The sequence below is a fragment of the Mixophyes fleayi genome, chromosome 9 (assembly GCF_038048845.1).
Source record: "Mixophyes fleayi isolate aMixFle1 chromosome 9, aMixFle1.hap1, whole genome shotgun sequence".
NCBI lineage: Eukaryota > Metazoa > Chordata > Amphibia > Anura > Limnodynastidae > Mixophyes > Mixophyes fleayi.
In genome coordinates this window covers 108,971,044-108,995,056 of record NC_134410.1, presented here as the reverse complement: position 1 = coordinate 108,995,056, position 24,013 = coordinate 108,971,044, and the positions used below count along the sequence as shown (strand labels likewise).

At 42.3% G+C, this 24,013-nt stretch overlaps 2 protein-coding genes across 3 annotated transcripts in view; one reads left to right on the top strand and one right to left on the bottom strand.

The window, feature by feature from the left end:
• Positions 1–6,883, bottom strand: part of EMD (emerin) — a 32,419-nt gene extending 25,536 nt beyond the window's left edge. Inside the window, exon 1 of the mRNA XM_075184845.1 lies at positions 6,763–6,883. The gene's annotated coding sequence lies outside the window, so the exon portion shown is untranslated. The remainder of the gene's footprint in view (positions 1–6,762) is intronic.
• A 5,673-nt stretch (positions 6,884–12,556) lies between these two features.
• Positions 12,557–22,865, top strand: NAA10 (N-alpha-acetyltransferase 10, NatA catalytic subunit). 2 transcript variants are annotated; one of them, XM_075184844.1, is made up of 8 exons: positions 12,557–12,643; positions 16,050–16,148; positions 17,314–17,372; positions 19,245–19,290; positions 19,434–19,549; positions 20,226–20,270; positions 21,045–21,129; positions 21,898–22,865. In XM_075184844.1, exons 2-8 carry the CDS (start codon positions 16,062–16,064, stop codon positions 22,144–22,146), a joined length of 687 nt encoding a protein of 228 aa, XP_075040945.1. In that variant the 5' UTR covers positions 12,557–12,643; positions 16,050–16,061; the 3' UTR covers positions 22,147–22,865. The 2 variants fall into 2 exon arrangements, with proteins under 2 accessions (XP_075040945.1, XP_075040944.1); XM_075184843.1 differs by lacking the exon at positions 12,557–12,643 and adding an exon at positions 12,928–13,033.
• Positions 22,866–24,013: the final 1,148 nt, after the last annotated feature.

Below are 24,013 nucleotides of genomic sequence, written 5' to 3'. Positions count from 1 at the left end.
ATTGTGCTCAGTTGCTGTCTGACGAGGCGGATTGCCCAACTGAAGGACGGTATACAGGGCAGGTATACCGAATGCGAGAACCGGGTTTTCGCAAAGCGCTACCAATAGATCGCAAGGTTTGCTAATAATTAGTATTGATAGGCAGTGCGATCTAACCGCACCACTAGTGTGAATTGGTGAAGCAGCTAGGAGGAATTATACTGGAAAGGCAGGTTGATTTTATCAACTTGCGCTCCCAGCGATAATAAACTCAACAGGAATTTGAGATAGCCGGGCTATCGAGGAACTATTTCTGTGTTAGGGATTCTTGTTCCGAAAGGGCTGGAGAAACAAACTGAACCTGGGTACCCAAGACTTTGGTACATTTACTGGAAGGAACGTACTTTTTCCTCTAGTCGCCTGATAAGCGATATTATCCAGCTCAGGCCCAAAGAGTACCGATCCCGAATATGGAAAGACCTCGAGAACATTTTGACTCTGCATCGGCTTCCCAGGATCTAAGCCAGAGGGTCCGTCTCTTTGCCACCGCTGAGCCAGACGCAGAGGAAGACATTCAGGTTGCATTTTGAGCCACCTCATATAAATAGCCTGATGCCTCCTTTAGGTGCAGAGCAAGGGGAAGAAGGTCGGAATCCTGAAGCGCTGCCTCGAGCTGGTCAGCCCAAGACTCCATGGCCCTGGCAACCCATGCCGCAGATAACATAGGTCTAAAAGAAGCTCCTGTAGCTACATAGATGAATTTTAAAAATCCTTCCACTTTTCTGTCAGTAGCATCCTGAAGGGAAGCCGAGTCCGTGACTGGCAAAGTGGTATGATGCGCCAGTCGTGCAACCGAAGTGTCCACCCTTGGTACCTGTTGCCAATGGTTAACATGTTCTACCTGTAGTGGGTGCAATGCCTTGAATCTTTTAGGAACTACTACCTTGCGGTCCGGTTGTGACCAACCTGCTTCCGCAATTTCCCGTTACTCAGAAGAAGGGGGAAAACAGACTGTGCGTCTTCATTTTTTTAAAAAAGACCCTGATCCGCAGTGGTAGGCTCATCTAGGTCTAAGGTCCTTCTAAATGCTAGGACCAGATCCTCAATGTCTTGATTTCTGTGAGAATCATCAAGATCTGTCACCTGAGGAACGTCTGTCTCGCAAGGGATTTCTCCATCCTCTTCAGATGATATCTCCGAATCGGATACCGAAGGAAGAGGATGATTTGTCCTTTTACGTTTGGTTTTGAACTGAAGATCTCGGGGAGTCTAAAAACTTGTTCAGTCTATCAATTCCACCGCTGAAACTGTAGCCCCCCCCTGTCGAGGTAGAAGGAGAACTCAGACATCGCTGTAGTCTCCGCCTGACGGATGAGAAGCTGCACTAGAGTGCCCATTGAGTGTGCCAGTGATACAGCTTACACCGGTTGTTCCGTTAACAGCAAAATACTATCCTGGGCCTGTACCCCCTGGGACCCTGCCTCACAATCTATGTCCTGCTGTACATTTGGCAATTTTACCTTGCATTTTGAGTAAGAAAAATATCTTGCTTTTGGTGCTTTCCCTTTATCAGACATTATAAAAGGAAAACAATCACAGATATAGAACATACAGAGACAGTTAGCAATTATACAACACAAGGTTATAAAAGAGAACATCTAATCTCTGACTATCAGTCAAAAGATCTATCTTGCTACATGTTGCATGCTATTGTATTGTGCCCCAGCCAACTCTGTGATGCAGCGATTCTGTCTTGAATATGCTGCTATTCAACAAGGCAATATCATATCTAGCCATCTCTCTCATAAATATATATATATATATATATATATATATATATATATATATATATATATATATATATATATATATATATATATATATATATACACACATACATACACACACATACATACACATACATACATACACATACATACATACACACACACACACACACACATACACTTAGCCTTCCTAGACTAGTACAAATCTGCAGCAGGAGAGGCAGTGAAGCAGAAGATGGTGAGTGTATCTGTGTACTTTTCTCAGGCAGATCTTGGCGCCTTAGGAGATACCAACGCACCCTCTTCTGTGGGGGGTGGGAGCTCTAAAATCCAGCTCCACTCCTCTGTGCTTCAACCGTCTCTCTCTTAGCCCCCCAATGCACGCCACTTCTATAATATAAGTGCACCATCGGGTCTTACTGCAGTACATCAAATACTTGATGTAAATAATTTACCCAAATTCTCTGAAGGGTGAACTTGGTAGTGGACCATAAGATGGCAGCAGTCATCTCTCTGAATTGGGGCACTCTATACCCAAAGGTAGCACTGGTCATCAGGTACCACCAAGTGTGACCACGGCTAATGAAGCCGCCTGTCACACTTTCCATATCCACGCTGGGAGTGAGAGCCTGTTGGCTCTCACCCTCATACACAGCCTGCTATAATATATTCTATCTTAAAACAAAAAAAAAAATGAAGAAAGGAGAAGAAAAAAATCTTAATAATCTACACCAGCAGTTAAGAAGCCCAACTCCTTGGGCACTTAATCTACACTGAGGAGCTACAGGGGAGTTGCAGAGGGGATGGGTCTGTCAGCAGGTCTCAAGTAATAAGTTAACTAGTGAAGTGCCAACACCCTCACTCCTCAACTACAACCCACGGTAGCAGTGTCCCCCAGAAGAATGAAGGAGAAAGAGTTGGGGAGACATACCTCTGAATAATTTTGGCCCAAAGCTTTCCAATATATTATGGTGAGCTCCTCTAGTCTTACTGTGGTGGAGACGCGGTACAAAGTTCTCTCTCGCTGGTATAGGTACCCCTCCCAACTTAGCAGGATGCACCCAGGTGTCTCGGGGTCATGCTGGAGATGTGGCTCTGGACCGGGAACCCTTTTATATCTGGTGGTCGTGCCCTGCATTAGCGTCATTCTGGCGCCAGGTGAAACCAGTCACAGACGAAATCATAGGTTCCCAGATCTCAGAGGGGCCAGATTTCTGGCTATTTTGTATTAAAAATGTCCCCACCTCTCAGTACAAAAATCCCTACTTCTACATTTATGTAACGCTGCCATAGCAGTCGTTCCCGTCTATTGGCAGTCTCCTAAGCCTTCCTGCGTGCAGGAGTGATTTAGACGGATAGATCTCTACAGGCTTATGGACGACGTAACCCTATCTGGCCAAAATGTCCCTGAATATGCAGCGATATGGCTACGCTTGCTTGAATTCAAGGAGTCTCTGTCATACCACATAGACTCGGGCTCGAAATTCTCAGGTGGAGTTTTAGTGTAGACCAGCGGTTCCCAAAGTGTGCGCCGCGGCTCCCAGGGGTGCCGCGGGCCACTCATAGAAAAAAAAAAGAGAACACAAACTTACCAATCAGCCGGGGGCCGGGACCCAGCAGCCTCCTCTCTCCTGCAGCTGTCACTGAATATCGACGTCAGTAACAAGCTGCTGCAGGAGAGAGGAGGCTGCTGGGTCCCGGCCCCCGGCGGATTGGTAAGTTTGTGTTCTCTTTTTTTTTCTATGAGTGGCCCGCGGCAGAGGAGTGTGAGGGATCGTGACAGTGGGGCAGAGAGGGTGACAGCGGGGCAGAGAGGGTGACAGCGGGGCAGAGAGGGTGACAGCGGGGCAGAGGAATGGCACAGAGGGTGACAGCTGTGCAGAGAGGAGGGGCACAGCGGGGCAGAGAGGGTGACAGCGGGGCAGAGAGGAGGGGCACAGCGTGGCAGAGAGGGTGACAGCTGTGCAGAGAGGGTGACAGCGGTGCAGAGAGGAGGGGCAGAGAGGGGGACAGGGGGGCAGAGGAGGGGACACAGCGTGAGAGGGGGCAGTGGAGGGGGACACAGCGTGAGAGGGGGCAGTGGAGGGGGACACAGCGTGAGAGGGGGCAGTGGAGGGGGACACAGCGTGAGAGGGGGCAGTGGAGGGGGACACTGCGTGAGAGGGGGCAGTGGAGGGGGACACTGCGTGAGAGGGGGCAGTGGAGGGGGACACTGCGTGAGAGGGGGCAGTGGAGGGGGACACTGCGTGAGAGGGGGCAGTGGAGGGGGACACTGCGTGAGAGGGGGCAGAGGAGGGGGACACTGCGTGAGAGGGGGCAGAGGAGGGGGACACAGCGTGAGAGGGGGCAGAGGAGGGGGACACAGCGTGAGAGGGGGCAGAGGAGGGGGACACAGCGTGAGAGGGGGCAGAGGAGGGGGACACAGCGTGAGAGGGGGCAGAGGAGGAGGACAGCGTGAGAGGGGGCAGAGGAGGAGGACAGCGTGAGGGAGGGCAGAGGAGGGGGGACATCGTGACAGAGGGGGCAGTGTGAGAGAGGGCAGTGTGTCTGGATGCAGAGGGGGCAGTGTGTCTGGATGCAGAGGGGGCATTTTTGCATACAACTAACTAAGTATTTCTGTCCTGACCTAAATACTTATTACAATTTTTTGACCCAACTACTTCTAAAACAGGACTGCTCAATAATTATTTTGAAGGGGTGCCTCGAAAAAATTTGGAGACACTAAGGGTGCCGCGAACTGCAAAAGTTTGGGAACCACTGGTGTAGACTAATATATGGGAGATTGAACCTACTGCACTTTGCCCTTTGGGCATTCTTCCTCTTGTAATACAATTCATACATCTTGAAATCATTTCCCTCCACCTCCCCTTCCCTCTCTTCATCCTTCTCCATCGGCCTATATGTGACCCTATAATTGAATTAAGCTTCATTTGCTGCTGGTCTTCCATGTTTGTATTCTTCTCAATATTTAAATAAAAACAAATTACACACAAATAAAAGGGGTGGGAGCACAATATTCCTCAAACGATTCAGAGAAATGGATTTTACAGCAAGTACAGAAATCCTATTTTCGCATTCATTGCATACGTGGGACACTGCTCATCATGGGAATGTTCCCAAGCTGGTGGGCACAACTCAGACACTGCTGCTGCGGGCAAAACTTTTTGGCCAAAACTGGCATCTTTTGAAACAAAGGCACTGAACCTGCAGAATCTAGTAAAGGTATGGATGGAGGACCAGGTTAATGCCTGACGCAACTGTTCAATCGAGGCTTCATGCAACGCTGCCAGGAGGCACTCGCCAGTCTGGCAGAGTGGGCTGTAATATCTCCCAACACTGAAGCTCCCTTTGACATGTATGCCTGACAGATGGTAACCTTAATCCACCATGCATATATCGGTTACATTGCCAGCCATCTTCTCTTGTATGCGTCATACAGAACAAGGAGCCCTATCTGTTCTACGCTGAGAGGCCAATCGGTATACATAAATCAACGTCCTAACTACATCCAAAAGGTGAAGCGTTTCTTCCCTTCTGGATGCCAAGTCCTGGCCTAGAGCTGGGATAACAATATCTTGGTTAAGATAAAATTTTGACACCACCTTTGGCTAGAAAGAAGAATTGGTGCACAGAACAGCCTTGTCAGGAAAGACAAGGGATGGTGACCTAAAAGGTAGGGCAGCCAATTCAGACACTCATTTCCTTGATGCGATGGCCAGCAAGAAGGACACCTTCCAGGTAAAGAACGTTAAGTTCCTTACCTGGAAGCAAAACTTACCTTTAAAACCATTGCCGTCTAAAATTTCCCCTGCAAAGTCACCGAATATAAGAATACATTCACTCCCTGGACTTTGAGTGATACGAATCAAACCCCCCTATCCAGTCCATCCTGTAAGACGGACAAAAAGCAAGTAAATCTAATGGAAAAAGTGGGAACACCTTTACTTTCACACCAACCTATGTAAGTTTTCCACACTCTGGAATGGAGTTCCCGAGAGGCAAGTCTGATTTGGGAGGGGAGGGGCAGGCTGGCAATGTGTGAAATAGGACACTGTGAGCGATGGGATGGAGGGCACAGGTTGAAACTGAGCGCAATAGGGGGATGGCTAACAGACTTATACTGTGAGCGATTGGAGGGGGCTAATACTGAGAAATACAGGCTAGTAAAATGAGCGATATGAAATTTTGGAAATTATTATGTATGCACTGCCCTTAGTAATAAGTTACTAGTAATTGAACATAGCATAAAGATAACCAGAAGCCTGCAAAAATACTTTGTTCTTGAGTAAATGGATTTACGCTATATATATATATATATATATATATATATATATATACGCAAGCCAGACTACTTTTCTTGCTACATTTCCCTTTGTAATAATCTGCGTTAAATTTGATAACACGTTAAAGAAACACTTTTAACTCCAGATAATTACATCAGCCCAGGTAATTGCTGTGGAAAGTAAATGTGAAGAGCAGTAGTACAACTTTACTCTAATAATTGTATTAATTGCCTTCTAAAATCCATGCTAAATTTAATGTATAACTTAACATGACAGAAATCTGTACAATTCACATAATTATTACCAGTAACAACATAAGTTCTCAATGATCTTGCTTAAATCTAACACCTGTAGGGGAGATTAAAAAAACCAAGCCCCCAGTCAGACACATGGGCGCAAGGCATTGTGGGAGTTGTAGTTTGACAACAAAGCCTGTGGTTGGCTAAGATGCACTATCAGGGCGAGTTACACGCTAGGGGACATGCATTACTAGTTACACTGTCACAGTCCATTGCTACTATACAGTATCCATCTAACTAAGGATAAGTCATTATATCTCCTGCACTGAATAAAATGGGCGGCAAAGCACGCTGAGCTCCCAACCGCCGCGCCCCTCCCCCGCTGCTCCCTCCCCCCTCTCCAGTCCGACATTAGGCCTGGCCAATAGAAGGGCCGGGCTGAGTCCTGGCCAGTGACCCGTCCTGTGCTCTCACCTCGGTCACTGTACTCAGGTGTGACAGGGGGATCGCGGGTCTCCGCTCCGTGTGTCCGAGGGTGCAGTAGGAAGGAGGTGGAGAGCGACCCCCGGTGGTCGATTTGTTGCGTGCAGAGGGGGCGGGGTCTAAGGGACGTCACTGGAGTGGCAGAGAGTAAGGCGCTGTTATCAATGGGAGTGGTTGGAACGTCCCTTGGTACACAGAGACCTCATCTGTGATAGAGATAAACCCTTCATCTGACCTCCCCTTCTGCTTTTTATTCTTACATCCTTGTGTGGTCTTAAATTAGGTGAAGTTCGAAGAAGAGATGTTCATGCAAAGCCATGTAACTACTAGGTCAGTGATGGCTAACCTGTGACACTCCAGGTGTTTTGTGAAACTACAAGTCCCAGCATGCTCTGCCAGCTATCAGCTAGTTATCTACTGGCAAAGCATGCTGGGGCTTGTAGTTTCACAACAACACCTGGAGGGCCGCAGGTTAGCCATCACTGTACTAGGGTTTGAGGAGTTTACAGACATGAATGACTTCTTTTTATCATTTGTATCACATCTTTAAAATATTTGTATAATATGGATAGATGCACCATAACCAATGTTCTTATTTACTTGTTTTAAGTATTTTACTATGAAGAATTAAATTTAGGGGGAATTTAATTAAGAGTGCTGTCCCATTGGAGCCCAAGGTGATGTGCCGATGTGTACGCTTCCAGCTATTACGGTACCTAAAACATAGCAATGTTTCCATAGCAATGTTTTAGGTGCTGAACATATCACAAGGCTACTACGGGACATTGTGCTGCATTAGATCCCCCTTGAGAGTAACTTAGTTTAAAGCAGAGTTTCTTAACTCCAGTCCTCACGCACCCCCAACAGCTCATGTTTTCAGGATTTCTGTAATTATACACAGGTGACTATCTTCTTATCCTCCTACTCTACCTCCTGTCCTCTTGATCCCATACCTTCACAAATTGGTAGGTCCCTGTTTCGTGTGCTCATATCACCTCTAACTAAAATCTGTAATCTATCTTTCTCTACTGGTATCTTTCCAGCACTATTCAATTATGCAGTGATTACACTTAATATTATTATTATTATTATCATTTATTTGTTAGATTCCACAAGGTATCCGCAGCGCCGCACACAGTACTAACAGTAGACTATACAGGGTGAAACTATACAGAACAATGAACAAAAAGTACCAATACTTCAGAAACTCCGGCTAGTCATATGCAGTAAAGACGGAGCGGAAGAACAGGTATGGAGACAGGAGGGGAGGGGGCCCTGCTCATACGAGCTTACATCCTAAGGGATGTAAGCTTATTCTAAATAGAACAAAATTCTGACCCAAACTCTCTCAAATTACCGCCCCATCAGCTCCCATGCCCCTCCAAGCTTCTCTAGTGAATGGCCTACACTCGCCTCACACGTTTCCTTTCTGTAAAAGAACCTATTGGATCCTTTTTAATCAGGCTTTCGCTCTCAACACTCCAGAGACTGCGCTGACCAAGGTTGTCAATGATCTGATCACTGCTAAAACTAAAGGTGATTACTCTCTTCTAATTCTCCTGGATCTCTCTGCTGCATTCGACACTCTTGATCACTCTCTCCTCATACAGACGCTACAATCCCTATCTTCAAGACACTGTCCTATCCTGGTTCTCATCTTACCTATCTAATAGCTCTTTCAGTGTTAATTTCTCTGGATCCACCTCCACTCCGCTTCCTTTATCAGTTGGAGTACCACAAGGATCAATCCTAGGTCATCTGCTATTATCTATCTACACCACTTCTCTAGGAAAACTAATAAGCTCCTTTGTATTTCAGTATCATCTCTATGCGGATGATACACAAATTTATCCTCTCCTGATCTCTCACCATCTGTGTTGTCTCGCGTTACTGTCTTTCTGCCATTTCATCTTGGATGTCCTCTCACCAACTCAAACTCAATCTTTCAAAAACAGAATACTATTCCCAGCCAACAATAGAATCCCCCTGCCTGACATTTCTATTTCTGTTGACAACATGATCATAAAACCCACCCGGAAAGCTCGCTGCCTAAGTGTAATCCTTGACTCGCAACTATCCTTTATTCCAGACATCAACTATATTTACATCATGCTGCATACATCTAAAAAACATTTTCAGAATACACACATATCTCACACAAGACTGTGCAAAAACTTTCATTCATGCACTCATCATCTCCCGCATCGACTATTGTAATACTCTCTGTCGTGAACATAGAGAACTTAGTTATTTATAAGGGTTAACCCATGACATAATTGTGGGGAATAAGGGATAAATCATAACTGCAGTGTAAATATGTTATATCAAATGAATCTATTGATAAATTGAGCTATTAAATTATAAAATGTGAAGACAGAAAGTCTGTTGTATGTTCCAGTGTGAGAAGATAGGAGTGTCACCTGTGGCAGCTTCAAAGAGCCCCTGCTGTGAGATATAGCTTGGCCCGTATTGAAGTAATTCTATAGTTTTCAAATAAGCATTGCATAGGCGATTGTATTGTGTTTCCAACGCACACAGTGATTTATTTTAGCAGATGTAAATAGTTAACAATTCAATACATTATTATATTAAGATACAGTACAGCCAATACCAAAAGATACATACATACCGCTGCGCTAACCACGGGCACCAGTGGACAGTAATTCACCCTTGAATACTGTGATCAGAGTAGACTGAGGCTAGTGGGGGGTGCAGCTATGATTATATATACAGACAGTGTTACAGAGTGAACAATAGAGATGACGTGGCTTGCTTCTATAGGTCCAGATATCAGATGGGTCCAGGGTAAACAGGTCATAGGCTGGTTCAATCTAAGGAATCCAAAGATGGGGGTCATCTCTCCAGGCGATGAGCTCTGTTCTTCCCGCCTGAATCTCCAGTTACAATTAGTCTATTAGCATTTTATGGTCAGTATCATATTAAAGGTTTATTCCCTAACATCAATAACTAGAGTATGCAATGTGCGATCTCTTCACCGAATGCACCGGACAGCTGCTGGTGAATAGGGGTTTAATATGATACTAGACATGACACCTTTCTTATAACCTGAACCTTAAATAACACTGAAGTGTACATATAATCATATTATATAAACTAATAATAAACTAAATACTAACTGCTCATAAATGACTGTGTAACGGAACCAATATGAATATGAATTACATAAATAACTAAATGTTGTAATGCGAGTGTGTACGTGCGTATTTTACCTTGCGATCGCTGTATGCCACGTGTAGCGTGGCATACTGAGTGCAATCGACCAATAAAACAATATTAACCAATATACTTTCGTTCATCCAATTATACGACTTCGACACCTGGGATGGAGTTTGACACCTGAATAGACTTTTAGGAACCGCTCAGCACGGTGGCTGGATCACAGAGCCCATCTGCTAACTTGGCTATACTTTATATAGACAAATAGAATTCAGTTTTAAAATATGCCACTTAAAATCAATAAAAGTAGTGATCAACCACATATTCCTTCATGGCATGATGAAGGGCAACTCATATGTCAAATTCTGAATTCTGCCCCACAGAGAAGTTTAGGAAATGAGCATAATCTCTACGATTACACTGTATCTGGGTGTGTTTGATATAAAAAAAATGGACAAGTTCATAGGGGATTTGTTAATAATAAAATTAGATCTGTGTGACGCTCCCCAGAAAAGTTAGGTCACATAGTAGAATTGGTTAGTAAATCAGGCAACATGCAAATGGTGATTGGAAAAAAGTGTCCCAGGCCACAATCCCTGGGGATAGGAAAAGGTGTGGAAGTGTCTTTAAAAGGCTGAGACCAGGTACAGCAAATTGTCACTTTTGGGAAATCAATTCACATTGATAAACTGTCCATCTTCCAAGCTAATTTCCCTTTGCCAGAATATACCACTTCGATGTAAGTTATACTCTGAATCTAATCCTTTTTATTTTAAACTGTTTTGCTTGTGTATGTTATGTCAATTTATTGTTTATTAGTTATTTTTTATATCTGAATGACCTGTACTTTTGTATATTAAATCTATAATTTAATATGTTGCGTTCTTGATATTCTAACGAATCCATTAGCCTGTTAAGAAGAAATAGCTCGACCAAGTTAACCCTTTGAATGCTGGTGTGGGATTTGTTGATACCTTTAATTAACAAGCTTAGTGCGTGCTTGTATTTACATTTGTGTAACAGTCTGGAGGTGTGAAGAGTTAACTATGTGTTTGCCTTGTAAGCCTGTGGTAGCTAGAAGCCTTGTGTGTCAGTGTGGGATAGTATATTGGGGTCCTATTGCCCGTATTCAATAGGTGGTGGCAAACCTGAAGTGTGTGGGGGTGTTAGCTCTGTTTGGGGTCGATTCAGTAGGTCTATAACCTGTGTGATAGGTAGAGAGAGACTGCGGGCTGGAATCGTGTGTAACCTCATACAGCAAACACCCCAAAGTCACGGCAGCTGGGAACGTGTTCGTGACACCCTCCTTACTGGTCTTCCCAAAATCATACTGGAGCCCCTACAATCGATTTTGCACGCAGCGGCTAGATTGATTATACTTGCAAATCGTTTTACATCTGCTGAGTCACTCTGTCAGTCTCTACATTGGTCGCCTGTTTTTCAACTAATCCAATATAAAATTCTTCTACTAACATACAAGGCCATCAACAAAATTGCACCAGCATACATCTCCTCACTTGTCTCAAAATATCTCCCAACTCAACACCTTCGTTCTGCACATGATCTGCGTCTCTCTTCCACTCTCATCACTTTCTCCCATTCTCGGTTACAGGACTTTTTTCGGGCTGCACTCCCTCGCACCACAAGACTTTCCTCTAGTCTTCAAACCTCCAAGCGTTCTCTGAAAACCCACCTCTTCAGACAAGATTATAGTATTCTTCTACCGCCCTCTTAATCTCCTTAGGTTACCCTATTACCACCCTCTACACCGCTAACACAAGGCAACAACCCTCTGACCAACATAGTTGTGAAACTGAGCATACAGCCCACTAAATACTTTGTAACCTTTCCATTCTAGCTGGACAAATATTCAATATGATGTAGCACTTATCCTTGTGTATCAAACCATTGTCCCATAGATTGTAAGTTTGCGAGCAGGGCCTTCTTACCTCTCTGTATGTATTACCCAGTATTGTTTAATTACTGCCTGTTTTAAAGGTAGGCTTTCTGCTGCTAGGTGGGGCAAATGCCCTGATCGCCCCCCCCCCCCAGACCCGCAACTGGCACATACATCTCTTCCCTTGTGTCAACCTCCCTGCTCTGCCCAAAGAGCTGCAAATCTCATCCATACTCAATATCTGCTCTAATTTCCATTGGGCTGCACCCACACTGTTGAATTCCCTCCCTCATATAAAAAGACTTTCCCAGAGCCTCCAAACCTTTGAGCTTTCTCTAACATAGGCAAACCGAGGGAGGGGGGAGGTTTAGTGCCTGAAAACCCTCCTCCAAGCCTGGGGCACTGTATAATTAGGTGTCTGGACCCTGCCCCCGCTTCACACGGCTCTGCTTGAAAAGGGAGAGCTGCGTGCACCTAACAGTAGTGCACGCAGCATTGCCCGTGTATATTATGGGGAAAGGAAGATTTGGAGAGCAGCCAAGCCCTGTCTAATATTATAGCCACGCCCCCATGCATGCTGGTCACGCCTACTGGTGGCGTGGTGTGGAAACCCCCCCTCTACAAATCCTGAGTTTCCCTGTCTAAAGAGATGCATTTTTAGGGAAGCCTATCAAATTCCCTAACCATCTTATTAAAAATAGACACATATATAGCACAACTATATAAATGTAATATATGACAGAGAAACAAGGTTTGCCTACACTGCACAGTGATGTGACCAGAAGCACAGCATGACTGGTATGTATGGAAATATCGGAAACTATGACCCAACATGACATTGGAAATCACACAGGTCCAAATGACATAACACCGTCAGTACAGTGTAACGTGTAATTGCGACCAAACATCAGACACGTAACTCGCTTTACGGCTTGTCGATCAAATCAGATGGACACGCCTACTGAGAAGTGATTCGTTGTCATTACAACCAATCAGAATAACTACGCTGCGAACGGCAAACGCCTCCGTGAAAGGGCCTCGCCTACTCCTGCTGGTTCCTTATTGGCTGCCGTTCTGTCCTGCTGTCTTCTCATTGGTCGCTTAGCGTCGATCGTGATCGAGTCGGCGGCTGCGCGAAATAGAGCGTGTGACAGTGAGATCTCCGCCATGAATATCCGGAACGCACGGGTAACCGGCAATTAGCGCTGTGTATATGGGTGGGGGCTCCGGGGGTGTCATTACAGTTGTCCCGGTGATGCAACCTGATTTCGTAGTTGATTAACATGATAAATCTGTCCTGGGAGCCCTTAGTTTATATGTATTAGTGCAATGGGGGAACATGGCTGCTTTCCCGTGATCCTCCAGGGCAGGTTCAGGTCCTTTGTAAATCCACCAGGTATTGTGTTTGGCAGGACTTTATTGCTCGGTGATTGGGGAGTGTTTCATACATGACCCTCTCCCATCATGCACTGCTGTCGGTGGGTTATGGGGTCATTCATAGAGTAACAATCTAGATCTGTATCACCATAATTTTATAGGGAAAATAATTGTTTACTAGTGGTCCACCAAAATCATGGCCTAGATCAGAGATAGCTAACCTGTGACACTCCAGGTGTTGTGCAACTACAAGTCCCAGCATGCTTTGCCAGTAGATAACTAGCTGATAGCTGGTAAAGCATGCTGGGACTTGTAGTTTCACAAACACCTGGAGTGTCACAGGTTAGCCATCACTGGTCTAGATGGACATGGGGGGTAAATCGAAATCATTTACCTGTACTGTTCATAGTAATTGCAATATGTATGATACTAAATCAGTTTACTTGGACAGTTAACAGATTTGCTATGTTCGCACTTTGTGTATTCAAATTCTACAAGCTGTTTATTCAGCATTATGTACCCAGATTCTCAGTTCACTTGTTATCTTATCCTTCATGTGTATGTATAATTTTGGGAACTATACAGGTCCGAGATTTGGCTATTTTCAGTGCTTCTCAGAGTATATGATCAAAATCTATGGATGATTTGGCACAAAGTCCCTTACCTAGACTTTCACAGACTCTGCAGTTAGTGTCGTTTGATGTTGTAGCTATTATATCATGGTTGGAGTAAGCTAAAATGAAAATCTAAGTTATTCACCTGTAACACTTTATCGCATGTTTAAAAATACCAACTATTTAGTAGATCACCTCCTCTGCAAAGTAATCCATGCTACCGTAGAGTGCACTTCTGTGCTGTATCCATGGCCTTCCATACTACTTACTGTGAAACTATTCTATGCATGGGAGATATACCTGAAAGTGGTTCCTGATTGGGTTGGCCGCATGTTCAAATTGTTCTTATTGCCAGCCTACTTCATTGCTGAAAGGTTTCTGGCAGCACGATTCCTTCCAGTTCTTCGGGAATCATTGTCTGAATACAGAAGTAAACAGGCATCATTTCAGACAGGTTCTACAGGTCTTGGCACTTTGTTCCATTAATTATTGCTGATTCCGGGGAGAATTCTCTCACACTTTTGTATTTTTCATGTGGAGATACCCAAAGAATGAATTGTTCAGGTGTAAAGTCACTGTTTGTATTGCCAGGGATAGGGATATGAAAGGCTATGCTTGTGACAACTGGGTTCTTTTGAGTGCATCAAACGTGTTCACACACTTTTTGCTCTATGAATGAAGTTTGAGTCCTACGTTTTCCATCTACACCAGTGTTTCTCAAACCCAGTCCTCAGGGACTGCTAACAGTGCAGGTATTTCAGGTCACAAGTGAAATAATTAGTGCCTGTGGATCTTTCAAAATGTGTCAGTCAGTAACACCTTGCCCCATGTCCCAACTGGAATTGATTTTCTATGCATGGTTCAGAGGGGATGGTTTATCAAATCCAAATTAGTAATGGCCCAACTAAGAGAAAACTGCTGGGAGCTATGAACAGCCGCCTGCATTGAAACACCACTACTTATTGACAAACGCTTAACCCATAAGTGAATGTAGCGGTGTATAGCGATTGTATGGCTGCAGCAGAACCAATCAGAAGCTACAATCTGTGATTGGTTTGCTGCTCACACAGCTTCGGTTTTTGTTCAGGAACCTGAGATGACCACAGAGCCCCTGGAAAACAGGTGCATGGAGCAGCCACTGGGGTGGAGAAGGATCTAATTAGGAATTATTTATCTTTTTATTTATACGTTGTCAACATTTTACTCAGTGCTTTATAGAGATTTGTTATCGTTCACATCAGACCCTGCACCAATTGATCTTCTCTAAATTCTCTACCACACCTAAAAAATTACCTGTGTCCTACCTGTAGGCATTACATAAACCTTAACCTACACATATTAAACAGCCAGTATGTTTTTGGACTGTGGGAAGAAACTGGAGCACTTTGAACCTTGGCAAAACCATGTTGTATTGAAGGGGGAAGTACATTTAAAATGTTGGGGCAGATTTATAATTGGTGTAGAGCATGTCCTAGATCAACTTTTAATATCAGTGTAAAAATAAAGCTATCGAAATTTGCGTCCTACATGAAAAAACAGTCAGTATTTTCCTTATGTGCAAAATAATAAACTCATTTGCACCCCTTGCATTGTAACATGGTCTTGCCAGGGTTCAAAATTACTCATTCTTCTGCTTTACTTTCCTTAATGAATCAGGCCCATAGTGTTTAACAAAGATTAACTGACGTAAACAGAATGAACAACGCCGCTGTTAGACTTGTGGAAATTCAGCAGATTATATATCATTTGCATTTCATGATATTCCAATTTTAGTTTGGATTATTCATTATCAGATTCTTTTGTTTCTCTTAAAGTTTATTTATTCAGGTTCTCAGAATTTACATTATTCTTCATCTACTTTTTACTTTACACCTCATTATTAAATCTCTTACATTTTATGAACTGCTCTCTGTTCCTGCTCTATGGAGGCGGTTTCCACAACCCTGAAATTCTTTGTTTCTAATTTCATATTTTGATGGTCCAAAAAATAGTGAACCTAAATTTGAATATATTTGTGTACGGTATGCAGGGAAAAGCTATGAAACATATACATTTGTCCATTAAGCTTACTTTTGTAGTTCCATAATCATTACCCTAGTATGTAGTTTATAAGTAGTAGTTTGGCTATATTGGCAGTGTCCTAGGCTGTCTTTCTTTATACCTTTGTCATTGTTAATAGTATACTAACATTTTCACCTGTTTTTCTTTTGCAGCCTGAGGACCTTATGAATATGCAGCATTGCAATTTGCTGTGTTTGCCGGAGAATTACCAGATGAAGTATTACTTTTACCATGGACTGTCCTGGCCTCAGGTTTGTCTTTATGAGCTTGCCGATGGAGTGCCAATTAGCAGTCTGAAAATGTTTTGTTGTGATATTTAGACATCTAGACTTCACACAGACCAGTTTCCATTAAGCCCTTTAATCACCGGTGTTACAATCGTGCTTTTATTAGTGTTTCTTTATGCTAGCAGAAGTATGTAAACCGTCTTGGGGGTAAGTGGTTAGCACTTCTGTCTCACAGTGCTGGGTCATGAGTTCAATTCCCGACCATGGCCTTATCTGTGTGCAGTTTGTATGTTCTCCCCGTGTTTGCATGGGTTTCCTCCGGGTGCTCCGGTTTCTTCCCACACTCCAAAAACATACTAGTAGGTTAATTGGCTGCTATCAAAATTGACCCTAGTGTGTGTGTGTGTGTTAGGGAATTTAGACTGTAAACTCCAATGGGGCAGGGACTGATGTGAATGAGTTCTCTGTACAGCGCTGCAGAATCAGTGGCACTATATAAATAAATGGTGATGATGATGGATCCAGTGACCCTATTCCTGAAGGTTGGGAGCAGTGGGAATACAACAGCTTAAATTGGATGCTGTATTCTCCATTAAATCCTTCCCCATCCCTATCCACGGTAGTGCAAGTGTAGGTTGACATGTGGTCGCAGCAATTTTTTTTATTTATTTTTTTCTTTTTAAAGTAATAATAATAGGTTACAAGCTTTATTTTATATATTACAGTCCCTCAAAGGTTCAAGACTTAGCTGAGATCCTTTCAAGCACATATATATATATATATATATATATATATCCACACCACAACAGGCCTTAACAGAGTTGGATTTGTCTTCATAGTAAATAAAATAAAGCACAATTTTAAACGTTTTATTTGACAATTTGGATACTGATAGGCTTATTGCAGTGTTGTATATCTTACGAACAGAATATGTACAATACCTAGGATAAGAGATACTTCCTTACTGGTTCCCTTATCTAAGATACATTCAGTATGATAAATTCCATTGTATATTTATTTGAGGATTTACTTATAGCGCTTTAAAATATTTCAGTTTGCAATGAGTTTCCTTGTCTTTTAAATGTGACAAGGCTTGTTCCCCAATTATGTCTAAAATGTAAAACACAAATGAACTGTAATCTCCCATCTAAATTGCATTTTATTTGATTTTTATTTTTTTCCCTGGCAGTTGTCATACATTGCAGAAGATGAAAATGGAAAAATTGTTGGTTACGTCTTGGCAAAAATGTAAGTTTTAGAATGAATTTAGATCGTTTCTGTAACTTTACTGTATATATAACTCATTTTAGATATTATGTTAATGAGTTATTGATAACTTTCAGACAAGAAAATTAAACTGATAAACAAGTTCATCCCCATCTTGGCCACTTACTGACAGTTATACATGGCAACCCCAATTTAATTGAATCCTATGCTGCGGTTTATAAATGAATCCGGAGGATGGTGCCATATTTGGGGGCTCCTCTATTATTAGTGCTGGAATAAGGCTGTCTGTGTTGTCTCCCAGGCTCTCAATTGTTATGCACATAGAGTTCAATATGAATACAATAATGCAGGGCTTCTAGAGGGGCAGCAGGGGGTTTCCATGCCACACCGCCACAATGCCTGCAATCGACATGGCTATAACTTGAGATAGCGCTAGGAAGTGCAACTTTACCCATCCCCTTCAAAAACACGTGCAACGGTAGCCAACTGTCCTGATTCTGTGGGGGCAGTCACAATTTTATGTGACTCTCCTGCTCAGTCAGGACTTTGTCCCAACTGCAAGGATAGTTGGATAGTTCTCTGAAAACCCACTTTTTCAGACAAGCTTATAGTATTCCTCTACCACCATCTCAATCTCCCTAGATTACCCTATTACCACCCTCTACACAAGACAGCAACCCTCTGACCAACATAGTTGTGTGACTGAGCACATAGCCCACTAAATACTTTGTAACCTTTGCATACTAGCTGGACAAATATTCAATATGAAGTAGCACTTACCCTTGTGTATCAAACCATTGTCCCATAGATTGTAGGCTTGCGAGCAGGGCCTTCTTACCACTACGTATGTATGTATTACCCAGTATTGTATTATTACTGTTTGTTCCCAATTGTAAAGAGCTACGGATTCTGCTATATAAATAAATGTTGATGATGTATGTCCTGCTTATTAAGGGTGAGCTGCTTGCATCTAACAGTAGTGCACACACCTGACCCTTAACAATCAGTAGTGTGTGGAGTGGGGCATACAGCCCAGCTATTATTGGCAGATTGTGCAGCTCTCACTTCAACTCAGTCTAGCAGTGAGTGAACCATTTCATGCCTTGACATTACATTAATGGTACTCACATTTAATAAATACACACATCTCCGCCTAAAAAAATCCCCAATATTAAATAATTGGTATTCAAACCCACATAAAAATGAATAATCCCACCTAACATTAATTAAATCATGTCGTTATACACCACCCTAAATTGAGTCGTTACCATGACCCTGCTATTTAAATTAAATAGTTCCTACCATGAAATTGCCCTGCTCCAATAAATAAATATTTCCCACCCACTATTAAATGATTATCGCCCACCCACGCTCACAACCTCTTCCCCTATTACAGTAATAGGTCTCACCCTTAATTTCTTACATCTGGCTCTAGATATCAGAGGGAGACTCTTCTGTCTGCCCCTCATTATCTGCACACTGCACTATGACATGCTGCACATAAGGGGGGCCTATTATAGCTGTGTTATATCATTTAGGTGAAATGAGCAGTGTGGGAAGGGGCATCTTCCGGGTCAGTCCTATAGTGGGCTACCTGCATTTTTTTTTTTTATTTTTTTTTTTTTGCTAAAATTTGCCAGCCAGCCCCTGGTTAAGCTATGTTGATATGTGGTAGCACTTCCTACAGGAAAGAAAAGATTACATAGGGAACCATATGCATCTTTACTATTTATTCAACCATGCCATATATCTTGTGATTTTATTTTTGTGTATTTCTCTCCCCAAGTGTTTTAATTTGTGAATTAATCAGTTTAGACTAGTAGCAGGACACTCTAGAAACTGCATGTTGGAGTGTGTGACATTTGTGTCCTCAAAGTGATTGTCTGTTTGCAGGGAAGAAGACCCAGATGATGTTCCACATGGCCATATCACCTCATTGGTAAGGGAATCTGTTTTGGTTGTGATGAGACTGGGAGGCATGTGGCTGGTTATTCACCTATCACCACTTAGTCATTATTGTAGAAGCACAGTCGTTGCAATAACTAAAAAATATCTCTGACTGTTCCCTTTACCTTTGCCCAGGCTGTGAAACGCTCACACAGACGACTTGGCCTGGCACAGAAATTGATGGACCAGGCTTCCAGAGCCATGATCGAGAACTTCAATGCCAAATATGTGTCTTTGCATGTTCGGAAAAGGTATGTAGGTAAAACTGATGTCTATTGGATTCGTCACCTATTATTATTACCATTTATATTGAGCCACTAATTCCGCAGCGCTGTACAGAGAACTCGCTCACATCAGTCCCTGCCCCATTGGAGCTTACAGTCTAAATTCCCTAACACACACACACACACGGACGGGGACACAGACTAGGGTCAATTTGTTAGCAGCCAATTAACCTACTAGTATGTTTTTTGAAGTGTGGGAGGAAACCGGAGCACCCAGAGGAAATCCACGCAAACACGGGGAGAACATACAAACTCCTCACAGATGGTCAGGAAGTGAACTCATGACCCCGGTGCTGTAAGGCAGGAGTGCTAACCACTTAGCCACTGTGCTGCCCAACATTTTACCTTGGGTCGCTAACTTGCTTTCATTGTCTAACTTGCTCTACAATTAAAGGTCAATTGCTAATTGGTTGCTATGGTTCTCTAAATATTTGGGTCACTTGTTTGTCTTCTACTAATTTTTGGCAGTCTTAAAAACTAATATATGGAGTCTGGCTAGAAAATAAATATATGAAAACCAGTTTCAAGCAATATAGCAACCACTTTATACACCGAGTACAGTTGTTTACCTTTTAATGGGAGTTTTCGTATGTTTATTCTATTAATGTATAACTTTTTTTATTTCTTTGTTTTACCTTTTCAGCAATCGAGCAGCTCTCCATTTATACTCCAACACATTGAATTTCCAGTGAGTATTAAATGTTATATACTATACAGACAATTAGAAAATAATATAGATAATATAGATCACCATACAATATACACCTGTATTTAGTTTTTACATGAACTAAGGTGGGAACCAAAAAGTGAAATAAAATAAAAATTGTGTTTTGCGACTTGAATAATAGAGTTGTGACTTTCAATTAGTGTTATAGAAAATGTAAGTAAATCCATTTTTTAAAAATATCCTTCAAGAATCGACCTTCAGAGAATCTTACCATCTAGGCACATTGGTTTATTTTCATTCAACTTGGATGTCACAACAGATAAGCTCAGGTCTAGATCTGTTGTCTTATCGAAGGACAATGGATGTAAACTAATCTTACCTGTAATATAAATTCCCCCTTCAATGGTGACTTGGCCATATTATGGCACTGGTTTAGTGAAGCATATGGTCAATGCTTCAATTAACTTTGCACAATCTATATATTATGAATTTCCTGCTCATTTTAATTGCTATAAATACAAGGCTCCAGTTTATAACCCCACCATCACATACCACCCGGTATGTCCTCTGAACAAATACATTACAATGTGTTACTTCCTTTAAATACCAACCTCTTTGTAATGCAGTTGTCGCTCTATTTCCAGCTTTGACAGTCTTTAAAGATGGAGGGAGCACTGTAGCAACACAGAAATAAGTTCCTTTTAGTTTTAGCGTGTGCTTTATATAAAAGCCAATGTTTGTAAATTGACTTGTATTTTCCATAGTAATTCACTTGTTCACTATTTTCCTGCACAGGATCAGTGAGGTGGAACCCAAGTATTACGCCGATGGGGAAGATGCATACGCTATGAAGCGGGATCTCACTCAAATGGCTGACGAGGTTAGAAATTCTGTATTACGTAGACCGTTCTAGTATTGGTTTGTTAGGGACAGTTGACTGAGCTCTGTTTTTAATGCTGGTTACACATTGGGTGATGATCAGGTGATATGTAACCAAACTGTCCCCAACATTGTTCTCTTAAAGACCAGCCTAACCTGACTGATCTTCTTTTAATGGGCATGCTGTAATTTATGTTGGCAAGAACTACTAATTGACCCGTGTGAACAGATCGGCCATATCTATGCATTTTTGGCCAACGGCATGTTGCTACGTAGATCTGGGGGTCCCACAAATGTTTCAGGAGACCCTCTTCTTTTGCCAGCTGATTCTTTTCTCTCTAAACTTTTTCATTTCAATTTTATTGTTAGAAAATAATTTTCCAATTAAATATATGTTCGTCGGGCAGCACAGTGGCTCAGTGGTTAGCACTTCTGCCTCACAGCACTGGGGTCATGAGTTTGATTCCCGACCATGGCCTTATCTGTGTGGAGTTTGTATGTTCTCCCCGTGTTTGCGTGGGTTTCCTCCGGGTGCTCCAGTTTCCTCCCACACTCCAAAAACATACTGGTAGGTTAATTGGCTGCTACCTAAAATTGACCCTAGTCTTTGTCTGCCTGTCTGTGTGTGTGTTAGGGAATTTAGACTGTAAGCTCCAATGGGGCAGGGACTGATGTGAATGAGTTCTCTGTACAGCGCTGCGCAATTAGTGGCGCTATATAAATATCTGATGATGATGCTACAGCACTTATTTCATTTAACTTCTTACAGCAATTGAGAAAACCATTGGAATTGAAGGATAAGAGTCGGCCTCAGCCTCTGAGCTCTATTGAAAATAAATCTGACAACCGGTCTGGCCACGTGGGGGACTGCTGTCGAGATGAGAAGTGCATAGGTAATGCTGGTAGACGCGATGTCACAGAAGACAGCGGGGACAGCAAGGATGTGAGTGAAGTCAGTGAAGCCACAGAGAGCACCGACGTCAAAGACAGCTCCGAAGCTTCAGACTCTGCTTCTTAAAGGGGGCTCCCCCCCCCCCCCGTACCCTTGTTTACCTACGATTCGCATAACAAACCTTACTGTGCTTGCTCAGCTACCACAATATTTTTATTAAGACCCTTCCAAGGTCCAAACTGTGTGACTATAGTTTATTCAGACCTGTTCTTTTCCAAAAGAAGAACAAAGAAGAATTTGTAAATAGATGACATCAATCTCTGTGACAGATGATTTCAGATTAATCAATTGTAAATTATCTTGAGAGGGCAGTGGGGAAAATGTAGTTTTTAATTTGGAGTCTGACGGCTTATTGTATGAAATAAAAAAAAAGTAACTTTGGCCTACATAGAACAGGCGGCAGCCATTTTGTCGACTGTTTTTTCTCTACAACCCATCACTGAGGTAAAAGGCTCAAAGTGCCTTGTGCTTCAGTGTCAGAAGTTCCTGGTGAAATGAGAGGCTGCTCATATATTCAGCTTACAAAATGGCTGCCTCCATTGTTGGTGGGTATAAGGTACACGTTAACAAATCAGGCATGTGTAGATAATTAGGAGTGGTCAGAAATACCAATGGACATAAGTTATTTTGCACAAGAGATATTCCTCTCCGTATTTGCATGTATTTACTGCAGATTATGACCGGGACTTGTCCTCTTCAAATATTGTAAGGCTATGGAAACGATTAATATGAGTGGGAGCTGCTTGCTTTGTTGAGGTAAAAATAAAATGCCCATAAAAACATAACTGTGCTACCCAATAATTGAATTTATAATAAAAAAAAATATATACCATCAAAAGCAATACATTTTATAAAATGAAGTATCAGAGATGGGAGTACTTTCTTTTTTACTCACCAATCAATACAAGTCACATGAACCATAAAATGGACTTCAATTTTCACTAGACTAATATAAAATAATATTACACTGACACTTTACGCAATGTCACATTTGGAGGTCGGATACATAAACACTGCTGCCAGGAAGCCATTGAATGATTTCCATTTTTGTAACTGGTAAGTGAACCTCTTGACCGACCTTTTTAAAAGCCGTGACCAAAAATAGATTGGAAGTGAGTTTATTGCACAGCAGGGAGCATAGTCTCCTCCTGTATCTTCTATTCTTGTCAGATGTATAGGATTGATGGCTTGTATTCAAACATTTTGTCCTTTGCACAATGTATGTGTTAAAAAAAAAAAAAAGTTTTTTTTTTTTTTTTTTTTTTTTTTTGGGAGAGCGCAGAGAAAAGCCTCTGGGTTGTAGCAGATGCCCTGACTCTGTTTTGGCGGTCAGCATAACGGATAATGTTTGTTCCTCACACATTTCAATCTGGGCATATACATACAGAATGTGCTTGTTTTCAAGGTGGAGGGAGAATATTAAAGTGCAATGTTTTTGTTTTTTTAAACACATACATCATACAGGAAAGACCATGGGATAAAAATTTTATGTCCAGACGTCATTGGTCTAAATTAAAGTTATCTCTGATGAATATGGCCAACTCTTTTGAGTTCAAGATGCACTGAAAGAGTTAAGTGAATCCTTCTACCTGAGCTGCTTTCACCACAGCTTAAATGGTTCTTAAAATATGGATTGTTGATTCCTCTAGCAAAATGTGCTGTCAGTACACCCTGGCACTTTCAGGACACTTTACGGTCAAGGAACGCAGCTTTCTCTACGATCGATCACTCGGAAATCGGTCGCCGTGTCCTTATAGTGTTTTTACTGGAGGACCCAATAATCCCTATTGAGAATAAGTGAAATATGCATATTTAGTTTACATGGTCAATTCCTACTGATCCTGTGTTTTCCATCTCCTTAAATTTAGCCAAGATTTGGAAACCAGAAATGATGGAAATAATTATATATTTTTACCACTTGAAAGACTTAAGG